The 27,118-nt window shown below is 37.1% G+C and overlaps 1 protein-coding gene across 1 annotated transcript in view; it reads left to right on the top strand.

The window, feature by feature from the left end:
- Nucleotides 1-27,118, top strand: part of NSF (N-ethylmaleimide sensitive factor, vesicle fusing ATPase) — a gene marked incomplete at both ends in the record, with an annotated part of 138,281 nt that overhangs the window by 53,038 nt on the left and 58,125 nt on the right. The window contains one exon of the mRNA XM_079726222.1: nucleotides 13,769-13,968. Coding sequence (XP_079582348.1) covers nucleotides 13,769-13,968 — 200 coding nt within the window. The remainder of the gene's footprint in view (nucleotides 1-13,768; nucleotides 13,969-27,118) is intronic.

The following is a 27,118-nucleotide window of genomic DNA, read 5'->3' as shown; positions in this document are numbered from 1 at the left end:
TTTCTCTAGTTGTGGCAAGTGGCGGCTACTCTTCGTTGCTGTACGCGGGCTTCTCATTGCGGTGGCTTCTCTTGTTGAGGAGCACGGGCTCTAGACACGTGGGCTTCAGTAGTTGTGACTCACAGGCTCTAGAGTGCAGGCTCAGTATTTGTGGCTCATGGGCTTAGTTGCTTTGCAGCATGTGGGATCTTCCCGGACTTGGGATCGAACCCATGTCCCCTGCATTGGCAGCCAGATTCTTAATCACTGTGCCACCAGGGAAGTCCCATTCTTTCTGTATTTTGGATAATAATGCTTTATCAGATGTGTCTTTTGCAAATATTTTCTCCCATTCTGTGGCTTGTGTTCTCATTCTCTTGACATTGTTAATAGAGCAGAAGTTTTTTATTTTAATGAAGTCCAGCTTATCAATTCTTTCTTTCATGGATCGTGCCTTTGGTGTTGTATCTAAAAAGGAACTGCCAGGGGCTTCCCTGGTGGCGCAGTGGTTGAGAGTCTGCCTGCCGATGCAGGGGACATGGGTTCGTGCCCTGGTCCGGGAGGATCCCACATGCCGCGGAGCGGCTGAGCCGATGAGCCATGGCCGCTGAGCCTGCGCCTCCGGAGCCTGTGCTCCAAAACAGGAGAGGCCACAGCAATGAGAGGCCGCGTACCACAAAAAAAAAAAAAAAAAAAAAAAAAAAAGGAACTGCCATACCCAAGGTCATCTAGGTTTTTTCCTGCTTTATCTTCTAGAAGTTTTGTAGTTTTGTGTTTTACATTTAGGTCTGTGATCAATTTTGCATTAATTTTTGTGAAGGGTGTAAAGTCTGAGTCTAGATCAATTTTTTTTTTTTGCATGTTGATGTCCAGTTGTTCTAGCACCACTTTTTTGAAAAGACTATTTTTCTCCATTGTATTGCCTTTGATTCTTTGTCAAAGATCAGTTGGCTCTATTCATGTATGCATGCATTTTTTTCAAATCCATTATTGACTGCTCCTAATTTTGTTTCTGCTTTGTTTTTTGGATCATTCCTCTTATCTTTTTCATAGCTTCAGTAAATTACACTTGAATTATAGCAATAGCTTCTTTATTGTCTTACTAGCCTTCAGTCTCCTTTGTTCCCATCCTGGAATATTTATTTTAAATCTTACTGTGTTTGCAAAACTAGCTGTTTCTATCAGAATATCAAAGGAATTATAGAATCTCAGCATTGCAAGGGATCTTAAAAGTCATTTAATTCATATACTTGTCTTTTGTTTACAGTTTCTCTCCATTTCTGCTGAATAACTTCTGCCAAGTTCTTTAGGCTAAGCTTGAATTCCTTCAGTAACAGGAAACTCATTCTTTCTGAACACTGCATTCCATTTTTTGGACAACTGTTGATTTGAGTCTTCCTTAACTTAAGATGAGATACACGTCCTTGTAGTTTCTCTGCGAACTCTAGTTCTCCCCCTAAGACTATACAGAACAAGGATAATCCTGCTTCCCTGTGAAAGCCCTTTAGGTATGTGAAGCAAGCTATTCTGTCCAGAACTAAACTCTGCTCAGATTCATGTTTTCCCTAAGCTAAAACTCCCAGCTTGATTGGTTCTTCTAGTAAACCCTTTTGTAACTTAATTTTTAGCCCTCTATCATTCTATCCTCATTTCTCTGAACTTTAACATCTGTTTATGTTTGCTTTAAGTTGTGAAACTCAGAAGTCAGTGGAGTACTTCGAGTACTGCAAGTGTAGTCCGTGTTATGCCGTAGACCAGAACTATCCATCCTTTGTTCAAAACATCAATCTTCTTTTAATGCAGGATGAAATTGCGTTAACATTTTTGACATCCACATTCTATCTTGACTCATACCGACTTTATTGTTGAGTAAAACCCCCAAGTCATTTCTCACAAAACCATATCTCCCCCAGTTGTACTCAAGTGTAGAAATCTTCCATTTATTCTTTTTTTAAAAATATTTATTTATTTTTGGCTGCATTGGGTCTTTGTTGCTGCGTGTGGGCTTTCTCTAGTTGTGGCGAGTGGGGGTACTCTTTGTTTCAGTGCGCAGACTTCTCATGGCGGTGGCTTCTCTTGTTGCGGAGCACAGGCTCTAGGTACACAGGCTTCAGTAGTTGTGGCACGTGGTATAAGTAGTTGTGGCTCACGGGCTCTAGAGCACAGGCTCAGTAGTTGTGGTGCACGGGCTTAGTTGCTCCGCAGCATGTGGGATCTTCCCGGACCAGGGATCGAACCCATGTCCCCTGCATTGGCAGGCAGATTCTTAACCACTGCGCCATCAGGGTAGTCCCACATTTATTTATTTTTTTTAATTTTTAATTTTTTGGCCATGCCTCGTGACATGTGGGATCTTAGTTCCCAGACCAGGGTTTGAACCTGCGCCCCCTGCAGTGGAAGCGTGGAGTCTTAACCACTGGACTGCCAAGGAAGTCCCTTACATTTATTCTTGGTAACTTTTATCTTGTTAGAATAGCTCTTTGCTCTTCAACAGCTACAACTTGTCAAGGAATAAAAAAATATCCTTATTAGCTTATGATTTAATTGAGGCTATAGAACATGTACACTAAATAAAATAAAAACCTGAGAACTCTTAGAAGGCAGCTTAATGTAGTGTCAGTTATAACTATGAATGATGTTTCTCAACGTGTCCTCTGGCCTGCATTACAGTCACCTGGAGGGTGCTTGTTAAATAGCTTCCCCAGCTCCACTCCAGACTTAATGAATTCAAATTTCTAGGAGTAGTGCTTGGAAATCTGCATTTTAAGAGGCTCCATTGGGGACTGCAAGTAAAATGAGTTTAAAGCTAAGGGACAGGGGAAAAAAAAGAAGAAAGGAAAAGCTGTAAAATTCTGAAACTAATAAAGATACATGCTGCCAGATGGCAGCAAGGCAGGACCTGCTATAGTAGAAGCATGATCTTTGTCATCAAGAATTTGTGAAATACCAGGCCACACCCTCTGAGGGAGTAAAAAACGGATGGGGGTGTCAGCAAAGATTAGTTTGGAGAGTTACTACACATACCCCATCTTTAGTTCTAGGCTATCTAATGAGAGGCTCTATAGTGAATCTCAGGTAGCTAATTTGGATATAGACTAGTCGGGTGGTAGGCATCCTGCATAGATGCTTGGTGCTTAGGGCACAGGCCTTTTCCACTTTATCATAACGGAACTCAATGTGCTCTTGGCATTTTAAAGTTGATGGGGCAACAGCAGGTCTCTACTGGACAAAATGATACCCAGAGATTAGACGATCAAAGACCTGACTGCTCAAATGGGGTCAGAAGTTGTGTTTTTAGTCTTAAGTATTTCCTTTTTTTAAGGATTTGCTAAGTGCCCAGCTAAACAAATGTAGATAACTCGTTTTAGAGGCTGACTGACAATCTTTGAAACAAACAAACAAAAAGCCCTCCTATATTATGAGTTGGTGGAAGCTAGTCTCCATGTCCTCATTGCATGGTTGGAAAACTGTTTCTTAGTGTAAATAATCATATTGTACTACTAAAATGATAAGTTGAATAGAACTAAGAAAATACTCATAATTCTAGGAGAAGTTAGAATTATGCAAACTTTAAAATAAAGATTAAATATTGATGTTAATTTGTGATTGTAATTTCTACAAGTGCATGCATGATTTAAAAATAAGCATTCAAATCTGGTTTGCACAACTGCAGAGAGAGGCTTGCAAGAGTTGTGAATATGTCCTGACTTGCTGCTAGTCTGTTGATAGCCTCCCTATTTTGGCAAACTTGGCAAATCTGTCTGCATTTGAACTGGAAGCTACTTGGGATTCCCCTTTAAGCATCACAAAACCCACTTCACACTTCTCTCTCTTTATAGATCATGTTTCCCACAAAATAAATTAAACACTCTTTATCCTGATGCTAATTTGACAGACATTCCTCCTAATTTATTATTATTCTGCTTACTCTTGTGTAAAATTAATGTTTGCTGTAATTTTTTCCTCTTTTGGATACCTAAAAGTTGACTGACAATTTTTTCTCAATGCAGCTTGCCTCTGATATAATCTCAGGAAAGCAAAGAAAATTCACTGCTTTTTAAAATTGAAGAGATTAGCAAATACAAATTTGTCACTTTTATGGATAATAGTTGAAAGATTATAAACAGTAAACATTACTATTTATTCATTTTTACTGCAGAAATAGGCTATGTATTTTTCATTGAGCTATTTTAAGAAAATAGTTTACGATTAGTATATTAGATCTCATACATATTTTCATGTATTATTTTCATCAGAGGGGCTACATAAGCCTTATTATAATGGATAAGGTCTTATTATATTTAGACTTTTAGGTCAAAAATCATTTCAAGCTATTCATAGCACACACTTAAAGCCTCCTAAAGTTCTCTCCACCAAAATTTGTATGATCACTGAATATCAATACCTGGGGCTCAAACGGTGTTGCAAATTTTTACATTGTTGGAGAATTGCTAATTCAACTGGCAGAGAGTGGTAGTTAGAATTAAGGTGAGAAGTGCATATCATACTAATCTACCTCAAACTAAGAGGCAAAGGATGGGCAGTGGTAATCTAGCACTGCAAATGCCCTTTTGGGTGAAGAACCCAGAAATAGCCCCAGTTCCTCTCAATAGAACCAAATCATCCCAGGTGGGTGCTAGCAGAGTGAGGTGTGTGCCCCCGTAAGAAAGAGGAGGGGCAGCTTTCTAATATCTGGTAGTTAAGGGCTGTGAGAGTGGGTGCAATTGGGAGGATAAGGGGAACTTTGGAAAATAAATATTTATTATAATAGAACAGGTTGGGGAGAAAGATGATAGAAGGATGTGTACACATGGAACTGATAGTTGTGGTAGCTTGGTTTTTATGGATGGAGCTACATCTTGACCCTAAATGAGGTTGGAAGGCTTGAGAAATAGGTGTGAATTGAATTCTGCCTAAGGCATAAGAGAAGCAGGTGGGATTGACTCTGATAGTAATCCACCTGGAAGAGAGAGACTAAAGCTACAGAGAATCCTCCCCTACTGAACACTAGTAAAATCTTTGTGAAACTACTGTTACAACTCATTTACTACAGTGTTAATTTGGAGTTTGAGATTCATCAATGGAATGGGCACTATAATTTGCAATGTCCAAGTGACACTCGTGTTTTAGATCAAGTGTCTAAGGGGCCAGATGGTCACAGTAGTCTCAGAAAGAATTTCACAAGCAAGATTGTCACTTATTTTCAAGCTTTACAGTCACCTAACAGTGATCTAATTCTCACATTAGCAGTTGGGAGTCTGGTTCCATTTCATCACTCCTCTGCAGCAAGGTGATAAAAAATAAGCTAATATTTATTAAGGCAATATTTACGAGATCTTCCTATGTACCAGGAAGTATTCTAAGTGCCTTGTGTGCATTATACTTAACCTTCATAATAATCTTCTGAGGTAGTAGCTATTATTTCCAGTTAGTAAGTGGAAGAACCAGGACTTGAATCCAGGCAAGCTGACTCCAGAGCCCCCACTTTTGAATTTATTTAATACAAAAAACCATCCTTTATTCTGAGATTATGTCCATCCTATCTTTTGATATTACAGTATATTTTCTTATATGAAGTGGTGCTGATAGAAGATGCCAGGTTTGATATTTTTGTTTGTTTAAGAAATCTTTACCTTGCAGAATAAAAACTAAGCAACCCAATGATAACACTAATCTCCAGGTTTTTTGAAAACAGAAGTTGTTTAGCTAGTTTTGGAAATCTAAGTCTGAGAATCACTGGTCAGAAAAATGGGACTCTTAGTTAGTAATTTTTAATGTTCTCTAGAGATTTTTTCACTTGATTTATTTCCTAATGCACTTAATCCAATCAGTCCTCACCTATCTGGCACCTGACCACAAGTCATACTTTCATCCATTTGACAAATATCTGTTGTGAAATATAATTGAAATGCAGCTTTGCGGTTCATATTTTAGGAAATCATTAAAAATACTTTATGACAAGGGCTCTAGAATGAGATACAAACAAGCCTTGTACTAAATTATTTACAGAATGTAGTCTTATAGTGAGGTTCCAGTGTCATGTTCACTTAAATCCTTAGTAAACAATGGCATTACCATTTGCTATGTTTATTTCTTTGGTGTATTACATTATTTGTACTGTTATTAATAGCTATTACATAGTGATATATTAACAGATATTAATACTTTTCATTGTCCCTAACATATGGAGAACAAAATGGAAGAGAACAAGAGTAGCCCTGCTAGAGAAGAATGAACAGGGGAGCCAGACAAAGAAGTTGTCTGCCTTACTTGTTGCTCTAACTGTAATCTTCATTGTTTGCTTTATTTATCTGTGTGTCATTGGTGACTTCAGTATCCTTGTTGGTGATTTGTTCAACAGTCTGTCTTCACAGTTCTTTGGAGTCCTCATTTCCATTTAACTTTTCTTTCACTTCATCTCAGCCGCTCACTCTTTGGTCGTACCCGAGACTGCACCATCACTAATAACCACTACTTCGGGGATCTCAGTTTTAAGCATCTTGCTCTCTAGCCACCTCCCATTTTTTCCTTGCTTTCTTCTAGCATAGCCCTTACCCCAACTCCAGCAAGTTTGACATGGGGACCTTCCAGTTAACTTACTCTGTCACTTCCCAGCCTTTTTGTCATCTTTACCCAGCTTAGATTCCATGGTCTATCACCTTCACCCTCCTCACATACACCCTTAACAGCCTTGCTCCTCATCTTGTATATGTCAGGTGTTTCTCAGCTACCTGCTTACTCTGTATCAGTACCTAGACTTAAATATGGCTTAAGAAAAACACAAAACCATGGTGTTTGATCTCACTTTAAATTTAAGAACCAAATCTCAAGCGAGCCCTCAGTATTTCTTGGAATCAGTATTTTCTTGCATTCCTTCTGTGTTTCCTTAATCTACACTTGATCTTAGCCAAAAGGCCGAGAAGGGATGTATTTCCTTAGTCTTGTCAGTTTCCTCACCTACTCTCTGAGATGACTGGTTCCTCTCTATTCTTCTCAAACATCCAACACCACCTCTTCCGTCCTTCCATCCTCACCAGCAGCTGCTGACCTGGAATCTTTATTTCACTGAGAAAATAGAAATAATCAGAAGAGAACTGCCTTCCCACCTCCAGATGTAGCATTTGTTGAATGAATCAAAGAACATGATATCCCAGAACTTCATTTACTCATATATTCAAATATAATTAGCAACTTAAAATTCCAAAACCAAATATAGAAAGCCATTTTGGGCCATTTTGAATTATGCTTTTCACTACCACCTTCCTTTATGTTACTGTAACCAAGAGTTGTTATGTTTTGCCTCATCCAGATAAAAATTAGTTATTTTTAGGAAGATGATTAACAGGAGCAGTTAATAAAATAAGCAGTTAAATAACTGAACTCAGGAAATGAAGAGAAGAAATGCTTTGGCACTATATTTGATTATACTATTAGCCCATATTAGTTATTACTTATATAAGTTATGAAGGAAGGAGAAAAGATGCGAATGACTTAGAAATGAAGACTAAAGCCTCAAACTTGGTGGAGAATGGAGGGAGAATGTTGAAAACAGGCCATGTGATACTTCTGGATTTTTTTGGATGGAAAATTAGATAATAGACTTGAGCAAAAATCAGATAATAGACTCTAGCTAAAATTAGATAATAGACTTCAAATTAAATTAATACTTTACCTTGTGTTGCTAAACTTTAAGATTCAGTTTTGAAAAAAAGAGATGGTTAAAACCAAAAAAGTCAAGATTCTTATGCCAGCTTTGATAAAATTTATATTTATATAATTGAGTAAGAACCTACCTTACCTAACACTGTAAGTTGCTTATATAATTACAGCAAAGAGGAGAGTCCCTCAGTAACCTGAATTTCGTATGCTGAGCTCACTTACCCAATGGCATGTGTCTGCTCAAGCACATTTCCCCACACGTTTCCCAATTCCCCACGTTCTTTCCAAACCTTTACCATGTTTCCCAATATCATCTCCTCATCCTGCATTTTGTAGATAACCTAAGCCCCCTACTTCACATAGTAAACAGAACCCAACAGGCATAACCTCAGCTTACTTCCTCTTCCCTTTACTTAACTAGTCTCAGAAGAAGAGGTTTCCTTGCAACTATCTCCTTAAATCCCTACTCTTTGTTGCCAGAGTTCCTGAAAGTGTGATCTGTCTGTTCTTGCTTATGCTACTTAGCTTCCTTCTCCTACCGCAACCCAAAATGATCTGACCCAGATCAGCATGAACTTTCCCGGTTTTTAAATCTAATGTTCTCTTTCCAGGCCTCATCCTTTGTCTCTGGAGCATTTGTCTCTATTGTCACATTCCTCTGCTTAGAGCTTTTGGAGGCTTTTCATGTGCCCAGAGCCGGCATTCAAAAATATCGAACCAGTAGTTTTGATATCTTCTCTGAGCTTTCAACAAGTCTTTCTTAATGGACATTACTGCCTGAATCTCAAATGCCTTATAGCCAAAAACAAAGTTATGATTTCCTCTTGCTAACTTCTTGGTTGTTTTCTGAGATTACTGTCATTTTTCCCATGTGCCCCCAGGCTAGGTGCCTTAAGGTCATCCTTGACTCTTCCTCTTTTTCTTATTTTCATTTGGTCTCTAAGCTCTGATGAATATCTCCCCTCTCTTCCATTCTTTTCCTACTACTATTTCTTAAGATTATTACCGCTTCCCATTCCTGGTCTCTTGTCTGGATTATTTCAGTAGTACATTCAGGGATTTTAATTTGAATTCCATGATTGGACCCCAGAGGATCTAAAAATCTTCTCAAAATTGCATGCAAATTTTTGTACATGGGCATTTTTTCTGGGCAGGTCCATTAGACTATTCCATGGGAAAGAAAATGAGAGATAGAATGAGAGAATATGACATTTTAAACAAGTCAGTTCCACTGATTTCTCATTCTTCTATGCCTGCCCTTTGCTATGTAGTTCCCTAACCCAGGGAACTGATCTCTGAGTAGTGAGGGGGCATGTAAGACATAAAGGAAAAAAAAAAATGGAACAGTACAACTCGCAGTCAGACAGTCCAGCAGCCAGAGATCAGAGGCTCCCCAGCATCAGAGCTAGGCCTTAATGTCCTGGAGAAGCTCAGGGGAAAGCTGGGGTATCAGTAGGGAGGCAGCCTTCTGAGGCCTCTGGACCCAGTTGTTCATGTGCTTCCAAAGGACTTGGAGGGATAGGAAAGCTTAATTGGCAAAAATCCAGAGCCAGCCAGTGAGGCAGTGTCCCCAGAAAAAGGTTACGAACATTCCTCCAACTAGACTCCCACCCTCTGATCTTTGTCCTCTAGTCCTTTGTCTACTCCACCACCGGTTAGTTTTTAAACACACATCTCATTATGTATCCTCCCTGATTAAAAAACCCTGGGTTTTTACAAAACAAATTAAAAACTCCCGGGCATGGTGTCAAGGCCTTCCTCAGTTGGGAACCTGTCATCCCCTTACTCAGGCACTCACCTCCAAGGCTCCCAGCCACAGAAGGTGATAACTGGCTGTTTTGAGAGGACAGCTTCTGGGTCCATACTGCCATGCCTAATCTAATGCTAATCTCTCTCTCTAGGGTGCCATTTCCCTTCGATTGCCCAACCATGCACCTCGAGCTGGCCTTCAAGACCCAGGCTGTATGTTCCCTCTTCCCCTGTGTCCATCCCTAATTTTCTGCCGTCACTCTAGCAGAATCAGTCTCTCTTGGCTAGGTTCCAAAAAACATTTCATGCACATCTCTGATAATGTCATATTATATTGTAGATAACCTATTTTTATTTGTCTTTCCTACTAAATCAGAAATGCCCTGCAGGTAGGGACTGCCTTTTTCATGTTTGTATACAAACACCTAGTTTCAAACAGGAGCTTAATACACTTTTGTTGAATGGAATTACTTATGAAGAGTTTTTATGACTCATTTAAATTAGAGACCAATGCTTATTTAATAAGTCAGAAAGGCTATGATAATAATAGTAATAACAAAGTCCCATTTCCACTGCTTATTCAAGTAACTGCTTCCTTTGTGGAAGTGGATTTTGAAAATCTTCACATGTCATTGTATATTTTTGATGTGCTTTCTTGACATCCTAAAAGAATTATGGTTCTCATGCAGACTAGAGTTTCTATGACATTCTTATTGATGTTATATTGAATAGATTCTGTAATTTCACAGATCTGTATTATATATAAGTTTCACGGATGTGCATTTTATCTTTCTCTCAAACTTCATGGTAATATTTTGTGGGTTATTTATTTTATGACATCTGAGTCAATTTAATTCAAAACACATTAAATTGAGCATTTCCCACGTACAAAAACAGAGTTACAGAGTTAAAAATCTAGTATTTATGTAGTATGTAGTTTGTCTTGCTAAATTTGTAAGTCCCAGTCATTGCAAAGGTGTTTTTTAGGTATTTAAAGTAGTTCAGCCATGAAAGTACATACTGTTCATAATTTAAGAGCTTCAAATAATTTTTAAAAACCATCTTCTATCCCCCCATTTTCTCTGAGTTTTGTAGGGAAAGAATCAATAATTTACTTATTCAGCCATTTATTGAGTACATATTATGTACTAGGCATTAGGCTGGGTGTCTGCAATTCAGGATTGATGAGACAGTACCTGCCCTTGAATAGTTTACAGTCTAATAGAAAAGAAAGTATATAAACAAATAATTGCAGTTTAAACTTTGGAGAAGAGGAAGGAAGCTCCTTCTTTGAGAACTGATGCTGAGGTTGAGAAAAGAGATGTCTGCAGATAAATTTGTAGATAAAGAAGCAGGGATGTGAAGGGGGTTTGGAGATGTAATTAAGGTTACTAATAACCTCATCAAAAGATAGGGAGATTAACCTGAAATATCTGGGTGGGCCCAACATAATCACATAAGGTAATTTAAGGCAGAAGAGGCAGAGAGATGTATCAGAAAGAGAAGCTGAAGAGAACTGAAGCATAAGAGAAACTCAGTCACTTGCTGGAGGGGGACCACATAGAAAGCATCAAAAGGAAAGTAGGCAGCCTCTAGGAGAAAAGATCAACCTGACCCCTAGCTGACAGCCAGCAAAGAAACAGGGATCTCAGTCTTATAGTCACAAGAAAATAGATTCTATCAACAACCCACATAAACTTGGAAGTGGATTCTTCCCAGAGCCCCATTGGCCCACACCTTGATTTCAGTCTTATGAAAAATGGAGCAGAACCACCCAAACTCACCCAAACTTCTGACTTAAAGAGCTGTGAAATAATAAATCTGCAGTGTTTAAAAACAAGAGGGGGGCCAAAAAAAAAAAAGAAGAAGCAGGGAGCGGAAGGGAGTTCATACCTGATAGTCTTTTTTTTTTTTTTTTTTAATATGAAAAGTAGGAAACTAGATCATCTCTAAGAATTAATGGCATGGGTAGTGCTTGAGAAGAGAACAGTGAAGTCTGGATAATAACTAAGGAGAATGGGAGATGAACAGAAACAGGTAAGGGGTGCATGCAATATTGAGAAAGCAGTGAGAGTAGAACTGAAATCAGATAGCATGAGACTGTTAGGATATCAGTCAGCCAGTGGTGTAATTTTCTCTGGTCATACTCTGTGGCCAATGTTTAGGTGCAGTAAAGCCATATTGTGTTCAGGGCTCATAGGGTAGGTATCACAGAAGTATAAGAATGCTGAGGAGGTGAGAGCCTTTGAAAGAAAGCATGGCTTAATATGGAAGGAAGTGTGGTTAGAAGGAAGTTGATAAACTTGGAGAAGGTTGAGACTGGAGAGATGTGGCTGAGGGCTGGTACTTTGTAGGTACTTATTAGCAAGTCTTCATTTTATCCTTTCTGGCTCTCCCCTCCTTGTGCCTGTTTCACTCCCTCCACCACCACCTGCCTCTGCAATGGTTTATACAGATAGTTTCAAATCACGATAGTAGCAGTTGGTTTGGAGAGGAAGGTTAGGAGCCAGGTTCCAAAGTCCTCATCAGATGTGTCCCAGTGGCTTGGATGCTGACAGTGCCTGGTGGTGTTGACCTCTAGGAGAAGCTCAAGGCTTATCCCCTTATCTCCTTACCCCTCATGCCCCAAGGGTGGGACAAGGGCAAAGACAGTTTATGGGCCACCGTTCTTTTTTTTTTTAATTTAATTAATTTATTTTTGGCTGCATTGGGTCTTTGTTGCTGCACGCGGGCTTTCTCTAGTTGCGGTGAGCAGGGGCTACTACTCTTCATTGTGGTGCACGGGCTTCTCGTTGCGGTGGCTTCTCTTGTTGCAGAGCACGGGCTCTAGGCACGTGGACTTCAATAGTTGTGGCACACAGGCTCAGTAGTTGTGGCTTGCGGGCTCTAGAGCACAAGCTCAGTAGTTGTGACACACGGGCGTAGTTGCTCCACAGCATGTGAGATCTTCCTGGCCCAGGGATCGAACCTGTTTCCCCTGCACTGGCAGGTGGATTCTTAACCACTGAGCCACCAGCGAAGTCCCTGGGCCACAGTTCTTGGGACAGAAATTTACTCTGTGATGAGAATGGTTAAGAATCTAAGCCTTTAAGGGTTTCCACTAAGTTCCCCTTGTCTCTACAAGTCTAACCAGAAGCACAGATCTCTTTACTTTCAAGGATTTAAAAGGGAGTCTTTTTTTGAAACAAAGATAGAAGCAAAGGCCGTACTGACAACCCAAAATATCTTCCTCCTCAGAATCTAAAATTTCTAGTAGAGTTGGTTGAATCTTGTGGTTTACTTTATTGAGTCATTCGATGTATTGTCGTAATTTTTCTTAAAGATAAAATTTTTTGAGGCTTTTGTTCCAAATGAGGACATTTTCCATAAAAATACGCTGTATCCCATTTCCAGAAATTTTCTTGTTCACCTGCAGTTTTGAGTGTAACGCTTGAAATCTAAGAATTCATTATTTCACAGAGTGCTTTTTTTGTGTAGTATAAAGAAAAAACGCATAAGTAAAGAGTCATGCATCTTAAGTGTGAAACTTAAATAGGTGAGAATTCCTAGAGTGAGTAAACAGTAACCAAATTTCATCTTTATCTTAAGAAATGGAGTAAATGCTTGTGTAGAGTGGGCTAAAGAAATCCCAGGGAGTCTAAATCATTAGTCTTGCTATTTTACTATTGTTAATGATACCTTTAAGGCATTTAGCAATGGTTGCCTAGAAAAGAATTGAATACTATTCTTGTGAAGCTTCAGTTTCATTTTCATCCTGGTGGCTCTGAGAAAACACTTTTCTCACTTGGCATAGTCACGTGAAATAAGGCATTCAACTTCATCCACAAAGTCTGTAACATCCATCTGGACCCTATGGATTGCTCTATACCCACCCAACTCAGACATGTCTGCCCTTTCTTCAAGTGCTTGTATTGACAGGTAGACCTGTAATTTCTTTGACTAAGATACAGTTTCCATAGCCTGTTGTATCATAATAGATCTGTATTGGGTTAAACTTGCCTAAAAACAGATCTTTTTTCCCCCTGGCTTTAAAGTAAAGGATAATGAAAAAGAAGTAATATTTCCTAATTAGGTATTTAGGTCAAAGAGACATTTTCAGAGTTAAAAGTATTCGTTCTCAATGATAGTTCAAATATACTTTTCCAAAGACCTTTAATTGGCAGCTTTCCCCCTCAACTCTTGGTACTGGTGTAGGAATTGTTTGTGGATTTTCTGTTTTAAAAAGATCTTCAGTTCATTCTTGTTCTGTTTATAGCACCTAGATATTAATATATGTTAATGCTATTGCTGTATTCTTCCTAACATTCATGTGAAGAAGAAAGAAAACTTTGATGTCTTACTTGGATTTTAGTTAGTTAGACTGCTTTCTTTTCCTTTTTAGGTTGCAAACATGTTAAAGGCATCCTGTTATATGGGCCTCCAGGTTGTGGTAAGACTCTCTTGGCTCGACAGATTGGCAAGATGTTGAATGCAAGAGAGCCTAAAGTGGTCAATGGGCCGGAAATCCTCAACAAATATGTGGGAGAATCAGAGGCTAACATTCGTAAACTCTTTGCTGATGCTGAAGAGGAGCAAAGGAGGGTAATGTTAACATAAGTACAATTTAGTAAAAGTTTGTAATCACTTATATGATGATTGAAACCCAGAGTTATGGTGGAAGACCTGTTGTTGTGATTTATAGTTTGAAGAAATTGCAGATAAAATTTATTTTGAACCGAGTTATGTCACTGAACTGGGATTATGGGAGATTTACATGTTGTGAGCAGATGTCAATATCCACATGTTCATAATACAAAGATAGATGATTATATGAGCCAAAGATTTTGCAAAACAGATCATGAATATGTTTTTAAGTGACACTTTTATTCCACATTACTTCCAGAGACTTGAACTCATTTATCCTAAAAGAGAGAAATTAAATCCATAAAGGGACTTGTAGAATTAAGTATGTGTAAGGTTCATGTGCAGAAAGCTAACTTACTTACCACTGACTTAACTCAGCTGTAGTGACAGGTATAAGTTGTTAGGTCTCAAAGGAAAACTTGATTGGGGTCTTAGAAAAAAATAAAATTAACTAAAAATCAAGCCAGAGTTTACTAATTGTGATGGTTAATTTTGTGCTGATTTGCCTGGGCCTCAGGGTGCCTGGACATCGGTTAAACATTATTCTGGGTGGGTTGTGTTTACCATTTGAATCTGTAGACTGTCCCTAATATGCCATCCAATCAGTTGAAAGCCTGAATAGAAGAAAAAGGCTTACCCTCCCTTGAGTAAGAGGGAATTTCCTACTGCCTGATCTGGGATATCAGTTTTTTCCTGCCTTCAGACTCAAACTGAAACACCTCTTCCTGGCTCTCAAGCTTGCAGGCCTTTGGACTGGAACTACACCATCAGCTCTCTTGTGTCTCCAGTTTGCCAGCTGCAGAACTTGGGCCTTGTCAGCCTCCATAATTATGTTAGCCAACTCCTTACATTTAATCTCTGGATAGATAGATTTTATATATATATATATATATATATATATATATATATATATATATATATTCTTTTTTTTTCAGGTACCAATAGAATAGATAGACTAGATCTATAGATCTATTGATTCTGTTTCTCTGGAAAACTTTGACTAATCTACTAGTATTAACATATTTGTTTCATTAAAGGAAAGTGGGATTTCTGGTTCTGGCAATACAGTAGACTAGGTAACCTGAAAACCTTCCTTCTACAAAAATCTTCAAATGCTGGGTAAAATATAATTAAAATCATTTCAAATGCACAATTGAGCTCTCAGGAAAGAAAAGGAAGTCTTCAGAAATCAAAAGAAAACTGAAAACTAGAGTAGTAAAGATAATGAGCTGCAGCTTTTGGTTCTGGTAATGTGTGCATTTGGGTTTTAGCATCCACTAGGGGGCATAAAATGAGTCCTTGAACTTCCTTAAGGTGTGGCCTAGGAACTGGAACCTTCAAAGCAGCTCTATCATCAATGAAAAGCATGACTAGAAAATATTTCCCTATCAGCACAGAGAAATAACAGAACCTTTTAACTATTTGCCTGGGTTGTAGAGTGGGAGATGAGGAATCTGCCATCGGAATTCTAAACCATGGATCTTTAACTCATGCGTAGGATTTGAAAACACACACACACACACACACAAACACCCCACTATGTAGTCTGGGGCCCCCAAATTGAGAAATTAATTTTAAAATGAATCCTGGGCCAATGTTACCACATAGGGTTGTTAGATTTAAGCACACCCCAAGGGATACTCCAACAAAGCCAGGCCACAAGAGATTCTCACAGGGGAAGCTAAAATAGCTCCAATAAATGGAAAATGTCATCATCAAAATTTTAAACTCAGCAACTAGGTTAAACATAAGCAGTAGTTTCAGCTGAGGAGAGAAGTGATAAACAGTAGAATAGATCTAAAGAAATCACCCAGAATGTAGCACAGAGAGATAGAGAGATGGAAAATATGAAAGAGAAATTGAGATAACAGAGTTAAAATGAGAAGTCCAAATAGAAAGAATAGTGTAGAGGCAATATTCAAAGATAGAACGGCTGAGAATGTTCTAGATTTGATAAACATAAATACTTAGATTCATGTAGCACCATGAGCCCAAATGGGATAAGTAGAAATTTACATCTAGATGCATTGTAGTGAAACTGGAGAATGCCAAAGAAAAAAAGAGAAATGTCTTAGTATCAACAAAAAAGAAATGATGATGACATCCAAAGGGATATCCATTATGTTGACAGTAAACTTTTTAACAACAGCAAGAGAGACCAGAAAACAGTGGAAGAATATCTTCACAGAGCTAAGTAAAAATAACTGTCAACTTAAAATTTTATACCCAGCTTAATTCTCATTCAGGAATAAGATGAAATGAAGGTGTTTTTTCAGACAAATTCTAATAGAATTAACTAGTCACAGAAGCTTGTTGGAAGAATGTGAAGCAGGATATATTTGAGAATGAAGAAAATTGAACCCAGAAGGAAACAGTGGATGCGAGAAACAATGGTGAGCAATGAAATTGGTAAAAAATGTAGATAAAATCTGGAACTTCTACTTCTGGTAGTGACAGATTAGGTAATTTGAATCATGCCTGCCACTGAAGACTACCGTAAAAGCTCAATAAAATGTTTAATTTTTTTTTTTTTAATGTGCTTGGAGGTATCAGAGAGCTTACAAGACCTAGGGGGAGAATGGAGGCCCAGAAAAAAAGGTCCCAGTTTATGGGGGTCACTGTTTCTCTGGAGCAATTAGCCATTTCTGGAGGGAGCTGCTAAACAGCTATGCAGCCCTCTTGACTGGCTAGTGGGTATAAGGGGGACAGAGATTAGAGCCTGTGGTCCACAAAGAGGGGACATCTGATGAGCATGCCCCATTTTGAGCTGGAACTCTGAAGGGCTACACCATAGGAGCAAGTGTTAACCAGAAGCAGACACGCTGTTACAGAGGCTACAGATCAGCTTTGAGTCATGTTATTCTCTAAAACTAGGCTGAGGGTTCCTAAACCACTAGTACCCCCAGACATTTGGCAGAATTGTAGATCCTTCCTGGTGGAAGGTAGTATCATTCAAGGCCATAAACTATTTCTATAGTTTGCAAATGCAATGCCTGGCTTATAATCAAAAGCAATCAGATACACAAAGACATAAACAACATGAAGAAAGAGAAACAACATGAAGAAAGAGAAACAAAAGATGATAGAAATTGGGCCTCAAGATACTGGAATTCTCAGATACAGACTTTTAAAATAAGTATACTTATTACATTCAAAGAGAAACAAGATTGAAAATTTTGGCAGAACACTGGAAACTGTTAAAAAAAATCAAATGGAAATTCTGGGAATGAGAAATTCAGTAAATTAACTCAAGTTTAAACAACAGATTAGACACATCTAAAGAGAGACTTAGTGAACTGAAAGATGTTAGACAAAAATAACTACAGACAAAGGATGAAAGGAATGAAGAGAGATAAATACCACAAGAAAGTCTAGTGCACAATTTAAATTTCCAGAAAGTCAGGAGAAAGAGGATGGGGCAAAAGCAGTATTTGAAGAGAAAAGGGTTTAGAACTTTCTAAAATGGGTGAAGAACATCAGTCCATGGATTCCAGCAGTGATATAAACCTCAAGCAAAAGAAATACTGAAGAATTCTACACTTATAATCATTGTTAAATGGCTGAAAATAAAAAAAGGAGAGAGAGAGAGAGAAATCTCAAAAGCAGCTAGAGAAAAAAAGGATTACCTTCCAATAAACAACAACTAGCTGGCAGCTGTCTTCTCAACAGAAATGACGAAAATCAAATTAGTTGAATGTCATTTTTTAAGAGAATAGCTGTCAACTTAGAATTTACATTGTCATGTAAATATACATATACAATAAAGTACTGTAATAAAAATAGACTGGCTGTACACAGTTGTGAATCTAACAATCTAACAAATAAATGCTGAGCAAAAGAAAACACAAGAAAGGATCATATATACTGTATGATTCCATTTATATACAGCTCAACTAAAGTACAGTGTTTAATGATGCATGCTTCTAAGTTGGTAAAACTATAAAGGAAAGTGAGAAATAATTACCTTAAAAATCAGATTGTGGTTGCCTTGGGGCACGGGGGGGAGGGGTGTTGGGGAAGGGTGGTGAGGAGGCACTGCCAGGATGCTGGCACTCTTCTGTGCCTTGTTATGGTTACATGGATGTTCATTTTGTGACAATTCCTTCAGACATACATTCACATTTGTGGAACTTTCCCTCTATGTATGTCATATTCCACAATAAAAACTTTTAAAAGAGGTTAAATTTAAGAAGCATTCACTGTACAAAATAATAATGATGATCAATATATCTTTTTAAGGATAGAACTAAAATACGGAACAAAACATGTGGGAAGTGGGTTGAATCCCTGTAAGATCCTTGTATTATTTGGGAAGAAGTTAGACATGTTAATTAACATAAAACTTAAGTAAATGTTTATGTGAAAATTGTTTATAGTTCTCAAGCTTTTCCAAGGCATGAAGGAGGAGTGGGGGAAGGAATAAAGAAAACTCAAATACTTCAGAAGGCAAGAAAGGAATAACAAGACTCAAAGAAAATGTGAAGATACTGAAAATGTAACTTTTAAAAAGATTTCACTTACAATAGCAGTCAGAATGATAAGGTAACTAGGATTAAATCTAACAGGAACGTTAAACGAGAAAATTATAAACATTTTTGAAAATCTTTTTTCAAGAGCTAATAAATGGTAAGATAGAACATGTTCACATGGGAATCCTGACATTATCATAAAAATGACAGTTGTGTCCATATTAATCTGTAAGTTCAGTGCTTTTCCAGTCAAGTCTAACAGGACTTTTTTGGAATTTGACTTTTTTTTTTTTTTTGGATGCTTGAAGACTCATGAAAATTTTGGAGAATAATGAAAAGTTACTTATTCAGATATCAAGACTCACTGGAAAGCTATAGTAATTGAAACAATTTTATATATTCATGCAAAAACAGACCATGGAAATAGAGGAACACAGGAAGAACTTGTTACGTGAAAAGTGGCAATACAAATCAGAGGGGAAATGATATACTGTAACATGGTGGGACTGAGATCATTGGCTCTCTGTTTGGAAAAAGATAAAATGCAGTCCCTATCTCGCTTCATACAGAATTACAAAACAGATTTGCAAAAAACAAAACTAAAACTTACAAGAGAAAATTTTTAGAAGAAAACTAGGGAAAGGCATCAAGAATTGAGGCTAGGGAAGAATTTCTTAATAAGGTATAGAAATTAAATCCATAAAAGAAAAAAAATGTTTATTTGGCTACATTAATATAAAGAAAATTCTCTCTGACAAATTACACTGGATACAAATGTCTCAAACTAGAGAAGATGTTTGCAACCCATATAATCCACAAAAAATGGTATTCTTCTATAATAAATTCTCTGTAATAACTCCTGAATAATAAGTAAGAAAAAGACAAACACCACAATTTTTTAAAAAAACTGGCAAAGGATATGAATAGGCAATTTCTCAGAGGAAGAACCCATCTGACGATAAGCAAATGAAATAATGCTCAGGAAAATGCATAATAAAAGAGAAATCACCTTATAAACAACCTGATAAAATTTACAAAGGCTAATAATGTCAGAAGTTGATGAGGTTATGGAGAAACAGGGCTTCATATACATTACTAGTCATAGTATAAATTAGAAAAATAGTGAGTAATATTGTGCAGATTAATTTGACATCTTACAAAAATGAAGATGCACAAACCTCATGACCCATGAGTTCTACTTCAAGACAGCTACGCTAGAGAAACACTCTTGCACTAGTGCACCAAATGACATGTACCAGAATGTTGATTGCCGCACTATATGCAATGGGGGGAAAACTAGAAACATCTTGATTCTTCTCAGTAGGAAATGGAGTATCATCTTAGACATTAAAATAAATAACAGATTTACATGGATCAATATGCATAACACCCAGAAACATAATATCTATTTTCTTAATCTAGTAAGCTTTATTAAATCTAATTTATTCTGTCATTTCCTACTTTTTCTTTTTTTTTTTTTTTTTTTTTTTTTGCGGTACGCGGGCCTCTCACTGTTGTGGCCTCTCCCGTTGCGGAGCACAGGCTCCAGACGCGCAGGCTCAGCGGCCATGGCTCACAGGCCCAGCCACTCCGCGGCATGTGGGATCTTCCCAGACCGGGGCACGAACCCGCGTCCCCTGCATCGGCAGGCGGACTCTCAACCACTGCGCCACCAGGGAAGCCCCTCTTATTTTTGTTGATGGTAAAAATAAATTTTAAACATTGCCTTTATAACAACCCTTCTACTGCTTCAGATCTACTTGTTGGGTGCTTAATCATTTCAGTTTTACACAAGGTGGTTTTCTCCCCTGCTTCCCTATATCCTATTAAGTTCTTGTTCATATTCAGATCTCTAGCCATCTCAGCTCCATTGCATCCTGGTATATTATTGCAAGTCTAATAACTGATCTCAACTCTTCAGACAGTCCCAGAACCAATTCGGTTTTACAATTCGTTCCTAATACTACAATATTTTTTGTTTCAGATATCTTTTTACCTCTCAGAATACCAAGAAAAATAGTCATTACCATTTACTATCTGGGTTGAAAGAACTTCTTTTTAAAAACTGTTTTTAAGTTGATTACAGATCACTTACAAACAAAAATAAAGGGAAGTAGAGACTATTAAAATATTTAATAGAGCTTAAATATAGCAAACCAAATTTTTATTCCATATTTTCCTGGGTTTGAAGATATCTACTGATTGATTGATAGATATATACCCAAAATGCGCAGGAGCCTCTGTATGTAACTAACTGTTCATCAGTTGTCATGCGTGAACTTGTACACTGATTCTAAATTTCAAATACATCTCTAATAGATTATAGCTTATCATTACTTCTTGTTCTTCTACTTGCGTCGTCAAGACAATACTTGAAGAGTTTTTTTTAAAAATCTTTGGCTTATAATTTTGTTGAAGAGGGGATGGACACCAGGCACTCCATAATTGCAAAATATTTTTATTTTTAGATTTGTGTACACCTTTTAGAATGGCCAATCTAATTTTTTTTAAGTATCATTTTAACTTTATTTATTTATGGCTGCATTGGGTCTTTGTTGCTGCACATGGGCTTTCTCTAGTTGTGGCGAGCACGGGCTACTTTTCCTTGCAGTGCGCGGGCTTCTCATTGCAGTGGCTTCTCTTGTTGCGAAGCCCGGGCTATAGGCTCGTGGGCTTCAGTGGTTGTGGCTCGGGCTCTAGAGTGCTGGCTGAGTAGTTGTGGCACATGGGCTTATTTGCTCTGCAGCATGTAGGATCTTCCTGGACCAGGGCTCGAACCCATGTCCCCTGCATTGTCAGGCAGATTCTTAACCACTGTGCCACCAGGAAAGTCCCCCAATCCAATTTTTAAATGTCTACATCATCTGTTTCTTCTTGTTATCTCTCTAAGACCTGCCTTCAGGATATGTCTACTAGAAACCGTGTCAAGAAAATTCTGATACACAGATGAAAGAAGAGATGAAAGAATACTGTCATGTGTCCCTTTAGAAAAAAATGAGGTGGCCTAGCTGATCAAAAAAATATTGCACAATGAAGACTTTCTGTTGAATAAGTAACTGGATGAAAATGCTGTGTTTTCTTTTTGTCCTTAGAAATATATTATTCAGGGCTTCCCTGGTGGTGCAATGGTTAAGAATCCTCCTGCCAATGCAGGGGACATGGGTTCGAGACCTGGTCCGGAAAGATCCCACATGCCACAGAGCAACTAAGCCCGTGCACCACAACTACTGAGCCTGTGCTCTAGAGCCTTCGAGCCACAGCTACTGAAGCCTGCGCCTAGAGCCTGTGCTCCGCAACAAGAGAAGCCACCGCAATGAGAAGCCTGCGCACCACAAAAAAGAGTAACCCCCACTCACCACAACTAGAGAAAGCCTGTGCGCAACAATGAAGACCCAAAGCAGCCAAAAATAAATAAATAAACTATTAAAAAAGAAATATTCAGTCATCCTTGAGTTTGAGAAAATCTATGTAGGATACCATTATCTGAAGGCACAGAGTCTGAGATTTTACTTATACTGATCCATTTCACCATCTTCGTTTGTGTCTCAGGTGCTGCTGTCTCACTCTTTGCATTCATCTTTGGATTTATCTAATAATTATGAAATATTTTCCTCTGTTGATTTTCTTTTCTTTGCCAAGGAAGGCCAAGGAACAAAAACAAACAAAAATCTGGATTCTCAACTGTGTTCAGTTAAAGCTAAAATCAGGCAACAAAGATGGTGGATGGTGTCTAGACTTCTTTTATACCTTCTTGAGAGAAGATGCAATACTTTGGGCAACACAATGAAAAAGCTGAAAGTTGGTGTCATCGTGATATTTTTTTCACTATTGCATCATTCTTCAGAGCAATTCCATCCGTTTATTTTCTTATTATTTTAATCTTTTTCAGTACAGTTAGGAATAATTGATGAGTAATGATGACATAATTTCTAGAATTTTGAAATAGCATAATATATCTTAGATTTATAAAAAGATCCAGTGGACCCATACAGTAATTGCAAGATAGAATGAGTTTTTTTTCTGTTTTTAAAAAAATATATTTTCCGTTTTGTTCCTGTGGAATACTTCTAGAAAAAACGTAGTCGTGAGATATCAATCTTTATAAATAGTTAAAACTGCTTAACAATGAAAATTAAAAACTGAAATTGTTTTTCAAGTGGACCCTAATGGTATACTGAAGATTAAGCATTAGGTGCAGGTGAGAAGCATTTTATAAAATCTGTTGTGATAGTTTCCAAATGGATGCATAGGTATCTTTGGTGCTGTTTTTAAACTTGCAGACAGTTTAAGTATGACACTATTAATAATAAAACTGAGTTGGCAAAGAATTTCTAGTTAGATATTAATCATAGCCAGCTTTTTCTGATATACTTTTCTCAATCCTTACATCCAGAAAGGCTTGGTATATTCGGTTAATGACCCCATGGAGAGTATATATGTGTTACATAATAAAGAAAAGCATCACCTCTGTGATTCTGGACAGTCCAGGCTGACAAAGATGAACACTTGCATATAGGTCAAACTAGCTAAATATAGAACAGCCATTTTCCAAGGCTGTTGCCAGGGGCTCAACAGCATCAGCTCTGTTTCTATGGGGGAAGACTTTGCAAATGGTAAGAACAGAGCTAGAAGTCAGTGAGTTGAAGAGAATTGCATTGTGGAACTTTAAACTCTTCAGTAAAGGGTTTATTGATAATTCAGCTATATTAATCTGTGAACATTAATCTTGACATCTTCCTTACCTGATTCCTAATTTATTGCAGTAAGAACTTGCCTTTATTTAAGTAACACACCTGTAGAAATTGATGTTATCGTACTCAGTAGGTTGGCGGAAGGGACCTGATGACAAGTCATAAGATTAGCAAGGTTCTGAAAAGGTCAGAATTGTACTGAATTATGTTTAGGGAAGATTGCTCCTGTGATCATTAAATCAAGCACAGTATCCTTATTGTCTCTGGCTTCCCTTCCATGTAGATGATTTTTGAGGTTGGACTGAGGAGGAAGTCATGATTCCAGTGGTAACGTAAGGCACATTGATAGCAAAATCCATACATTATAACAGCTTTTTGTTTTATGCTATATTGACAGACAACTTTGAATAAAAATGTTTTCTAAAAATAATGTAGAATCTCACAGCTTTTTAGTCACAAACAGGGGTGTCCTAGTTTTTCTTTGAAGACAGCAAGCATTAATGCTCTACTATATAGAAATGTTTGGCAAAGCTGAGGTTGTAGTTCCAATTCTTCATTCTCTGTCTTCTCTACAGATGGAAAGGTGAATAGATTTTGGTGTTGAAATTTTTTTAAGCAGCAAGCTATCACTTATCATCAGACATCTGTTCAATAAATATGACAATGATTGAGAAATAAAGTTAATTTTTTCAGATTTTAATTTAGTTTTGAAACAATTGTGGAAAGAGAACGATTTGTAAGTTATGTTCAGGAAAAAATACAATGAAACTTAGTTAAATTTCGGAACCTTGATGAACACGAGTATCATCTTGCATAAGAATGCATTACAGAATGAACAGTACTCCAAATAATGAATAATAGAATGTAAGTGTTATAAGATACTGTATCTATTTTTTGTATATTATTATGAAGTAGAACTAACTTTTCTGGTGTACCGTTTTATAGATTTTAACATATGTATAGTTTCATGTAACCACCACCAAAATCTACATGCAGAACATTTACATCACCCCGCAAAATTCCCTCATGCTGTCCCTTTGCTAATAACTCCTGGTAACTACTGATCTGTTTTCCATCCCTATACTTTTGTCTTTTCGAGTGTCATATAAATGGGATCATAATATGTAACTATGACTTGTTTCTTCTTTTTGAGACTGGCTTCTTTCACTCATCATATTGCCTTTGAGATTCATCCAAGTTGTCACATGTATCAAACATCCCTTTTTACTGTTGAGTAGTATTCCATCTTATGGGTGTACCATAGTTTGTTTATTCATTCACCCACTAGAGTGCATTTGGGTTGGTTCTAGTTTGGGGCAGTTATGAGTAGAACTGCTATAAACCAAGGAGTGGAATTGCTTGATCATACAGTGTTTTATCTGTTTTTTATTTTTTTTAATATATATTCAGATGTGTTTTAGATCCAGTCCAGTTTCCTTCAGGTCATTTTTAGAACTGTTTTTCTTCCTACTTCTGATGTAACATTTCATCTTTATCTTTGTCATGTTTGCTTGATCCTTTTTCCTTTGGGTTGCCTTTATTGGAGTCATCTTCTGGTATTGTAGCCCAGAATCTGTCTTGCTTGTATATGCCTCCAGCTTAATTATATGATTCATCTTCTTACAGAATCTAGTTTGCTACTATACTCTTCTTTACCATTTGTAGATGACTTTCAGATCTATCTTTCTCACCTGTTTTGTTCAGTTTATATCTTATTCTTTGGAGGACATTTCTAATTAGATGTCCTGTTAACTCTTTAATCTTCTTATGGTAGAAACTTAAAAAAAAATTTTTTTCCCTTCCATCTTTTCCCTTCTACAGCTTTCTTATCATAACTACAAGATAATTTCTTACCTTTGCTGTTAACTTCCCCTTCTACTTGCAGGCAGTAACCAAACCTAGGACTTTGCTTTTTAGTCATCACTACTCCCATCACCGAAACTCTCTTACAGATTCTGTTTACCTCATTTACTTATCATGGTTTCTCACTGACCTTCCAACTATGTATTTCTCCATTTCCGTCCTAAAGTCGGGATTAAAATCATCTTACATAAAGAGCATTCTGCTTTTGCAAGTGTGTGTGTGTGTGTGTGTGTGTGTGAGTGAGTGAGAGGGAGAGAGAGAGAGAGAGAGTTTCAATAGAAAGGCCTGCTCCCTGTTGTGATAGTACTATAACTTTTGTTTCTCATGTTAGGTAAATTTTATTATCCCTTTTATAGGGCCTGGATTGCTTCTTAGCCGTTTGCTCAAGTGGCCCTGCATGCTTCTGAATTCTTATCTGTTAGGCCCTCTCTTTCTCCTTCTACATGTCTTTGTTCAGGAATAATTTCTCATACCCCAAAACAAGTATACCTGTGATTTAGGAGGACACAAAGTTGTATTTGTAGGTAATATGATCGTCTACTTAGAAAATTCAAAAGAATCAACTAAGACAACTTAGATGTTAGAAGAAAGTTAAGTAGCCAGATATAAAATAAATATACAAAAATTAATATTTCTTCATATATACTGTTTTTGAAATATAATGTAAAAATCCCATGCACAACTGCAACCAAAAAGCGTAAATAGTTAGGAATGTTATGAATGAATTAATATGACAAAAAGTACAAAACTTTATTGGGAGATGTAAAAGACTTGAATAATTGGAGAGACATTTTCTTAAGAACTGAATATGCTATAAAGATATTAGTACTTCCTAAACTAATTTAGAGATTGAATCTAATTCCAATCAAAGCTTGGCTTTTTTGTTTATTTTTTAATTTTTTTGTTTGTTTTTCATTGGAGAAAGTTGTTTTTGCTCTAGTAGAATGATTCTAATAATCATCAGGAAGTAAACATGGTTGAAAGTAGCCAAGACAGTTATAAAAAAGAAGAAGAATGTGTGGAGGGTAAGAGCTTGCCGAAACTTCTGCTATAGTCCATAGTATAGGCTGGAAATAGTCTAGCATATATAAAAATATAAAGCCTGATAGAAATGGCATCTCAGTCAATGAAGAAAAGGTTATTTAGTCAACAATATTGGATCAGTTAGTTAACTCTTTGAAGAATTACTTGGATTCTTACTTCACTTGTACCATATACAAAAATAAAATTCCAGATAGACTAAAGAATTATACGTAAAGTAAAAATTTACAATAGAAGAAAATGTAGGTGACTACCAGTGTCTGTAATGGGAGAGGATTTTAAGGATAAAAGTAATGGCAAACATCATAAAAACAAAAATTGATAATGTTGGCTGTTTAAATAGTAAAAATACATTTTTTAAAACCCTTCCATTTATCAAAAATATACCATAAGTAAAATTAAAAGACAAATAGCAAACTGGGATAAAACATTTATAACAAATATAATAATACCCGTAATATATAAATAATTTTTATAAATCAATAAAAATTATTAAATCCCAACAGAAAAATTGTAACAGAGTACATGAACAAATAATAAGAGAAAAATTATCATTGGTAAAAAAAATGATTTTAAAAAGTGCTAGCCTCGTCAATAATTAGACAAATGCCAATTAAAAATGATTGAAAAATACCATTATTCATCCATCAAGTTGATAACTACTTTTAAAAATTTCTAGTATTCATTACTTTTGAGGATATACCAAGATAGTCACTGTCATATACGGTGGTAGGATTGTTACAAAATGATAAAAACCTTTCTAGAAAAATATTTGAAAGCCTATTTCAAGAGCATTAAAATACTCAAAACACCTTTTAACATAACAATTTGCCTTATGAAGTAATCATGCATATTGTCAAAGATTTAAGTATAAAAATGTTCATTGTGGGCTCCCCTGGTGGATTGAGTATCTGCCTGCTAATGCAGGGGACACGGGTTTGAGCCCTGGTCTGGAAGGATCCCACATGCCGCGGAGCGACTAGGCCCGTGAGCCACAACTACTGAGCCTGCACGTCTGGAGCCTGTGCTCTGCAACAAGAGAGG

The sequence above is a fragment of the Hyperoodon ampullatus genome, assembly GCF_949752795.1.
Source record: "Hyperoodon ampullatus genome assembly, chromosome: 19".
Lineage (NCBI taxonomy): Eukaryota > Metazoa > Chordata > Mammalia > Artiodactyla > Ziphiidae > Hyperoodon > Hyperoodon ampullatus.
Note: the sequence above shows the minus strand (reverse complement) of the source record. Positions and strands in the feature narration are given on the sequence as shown.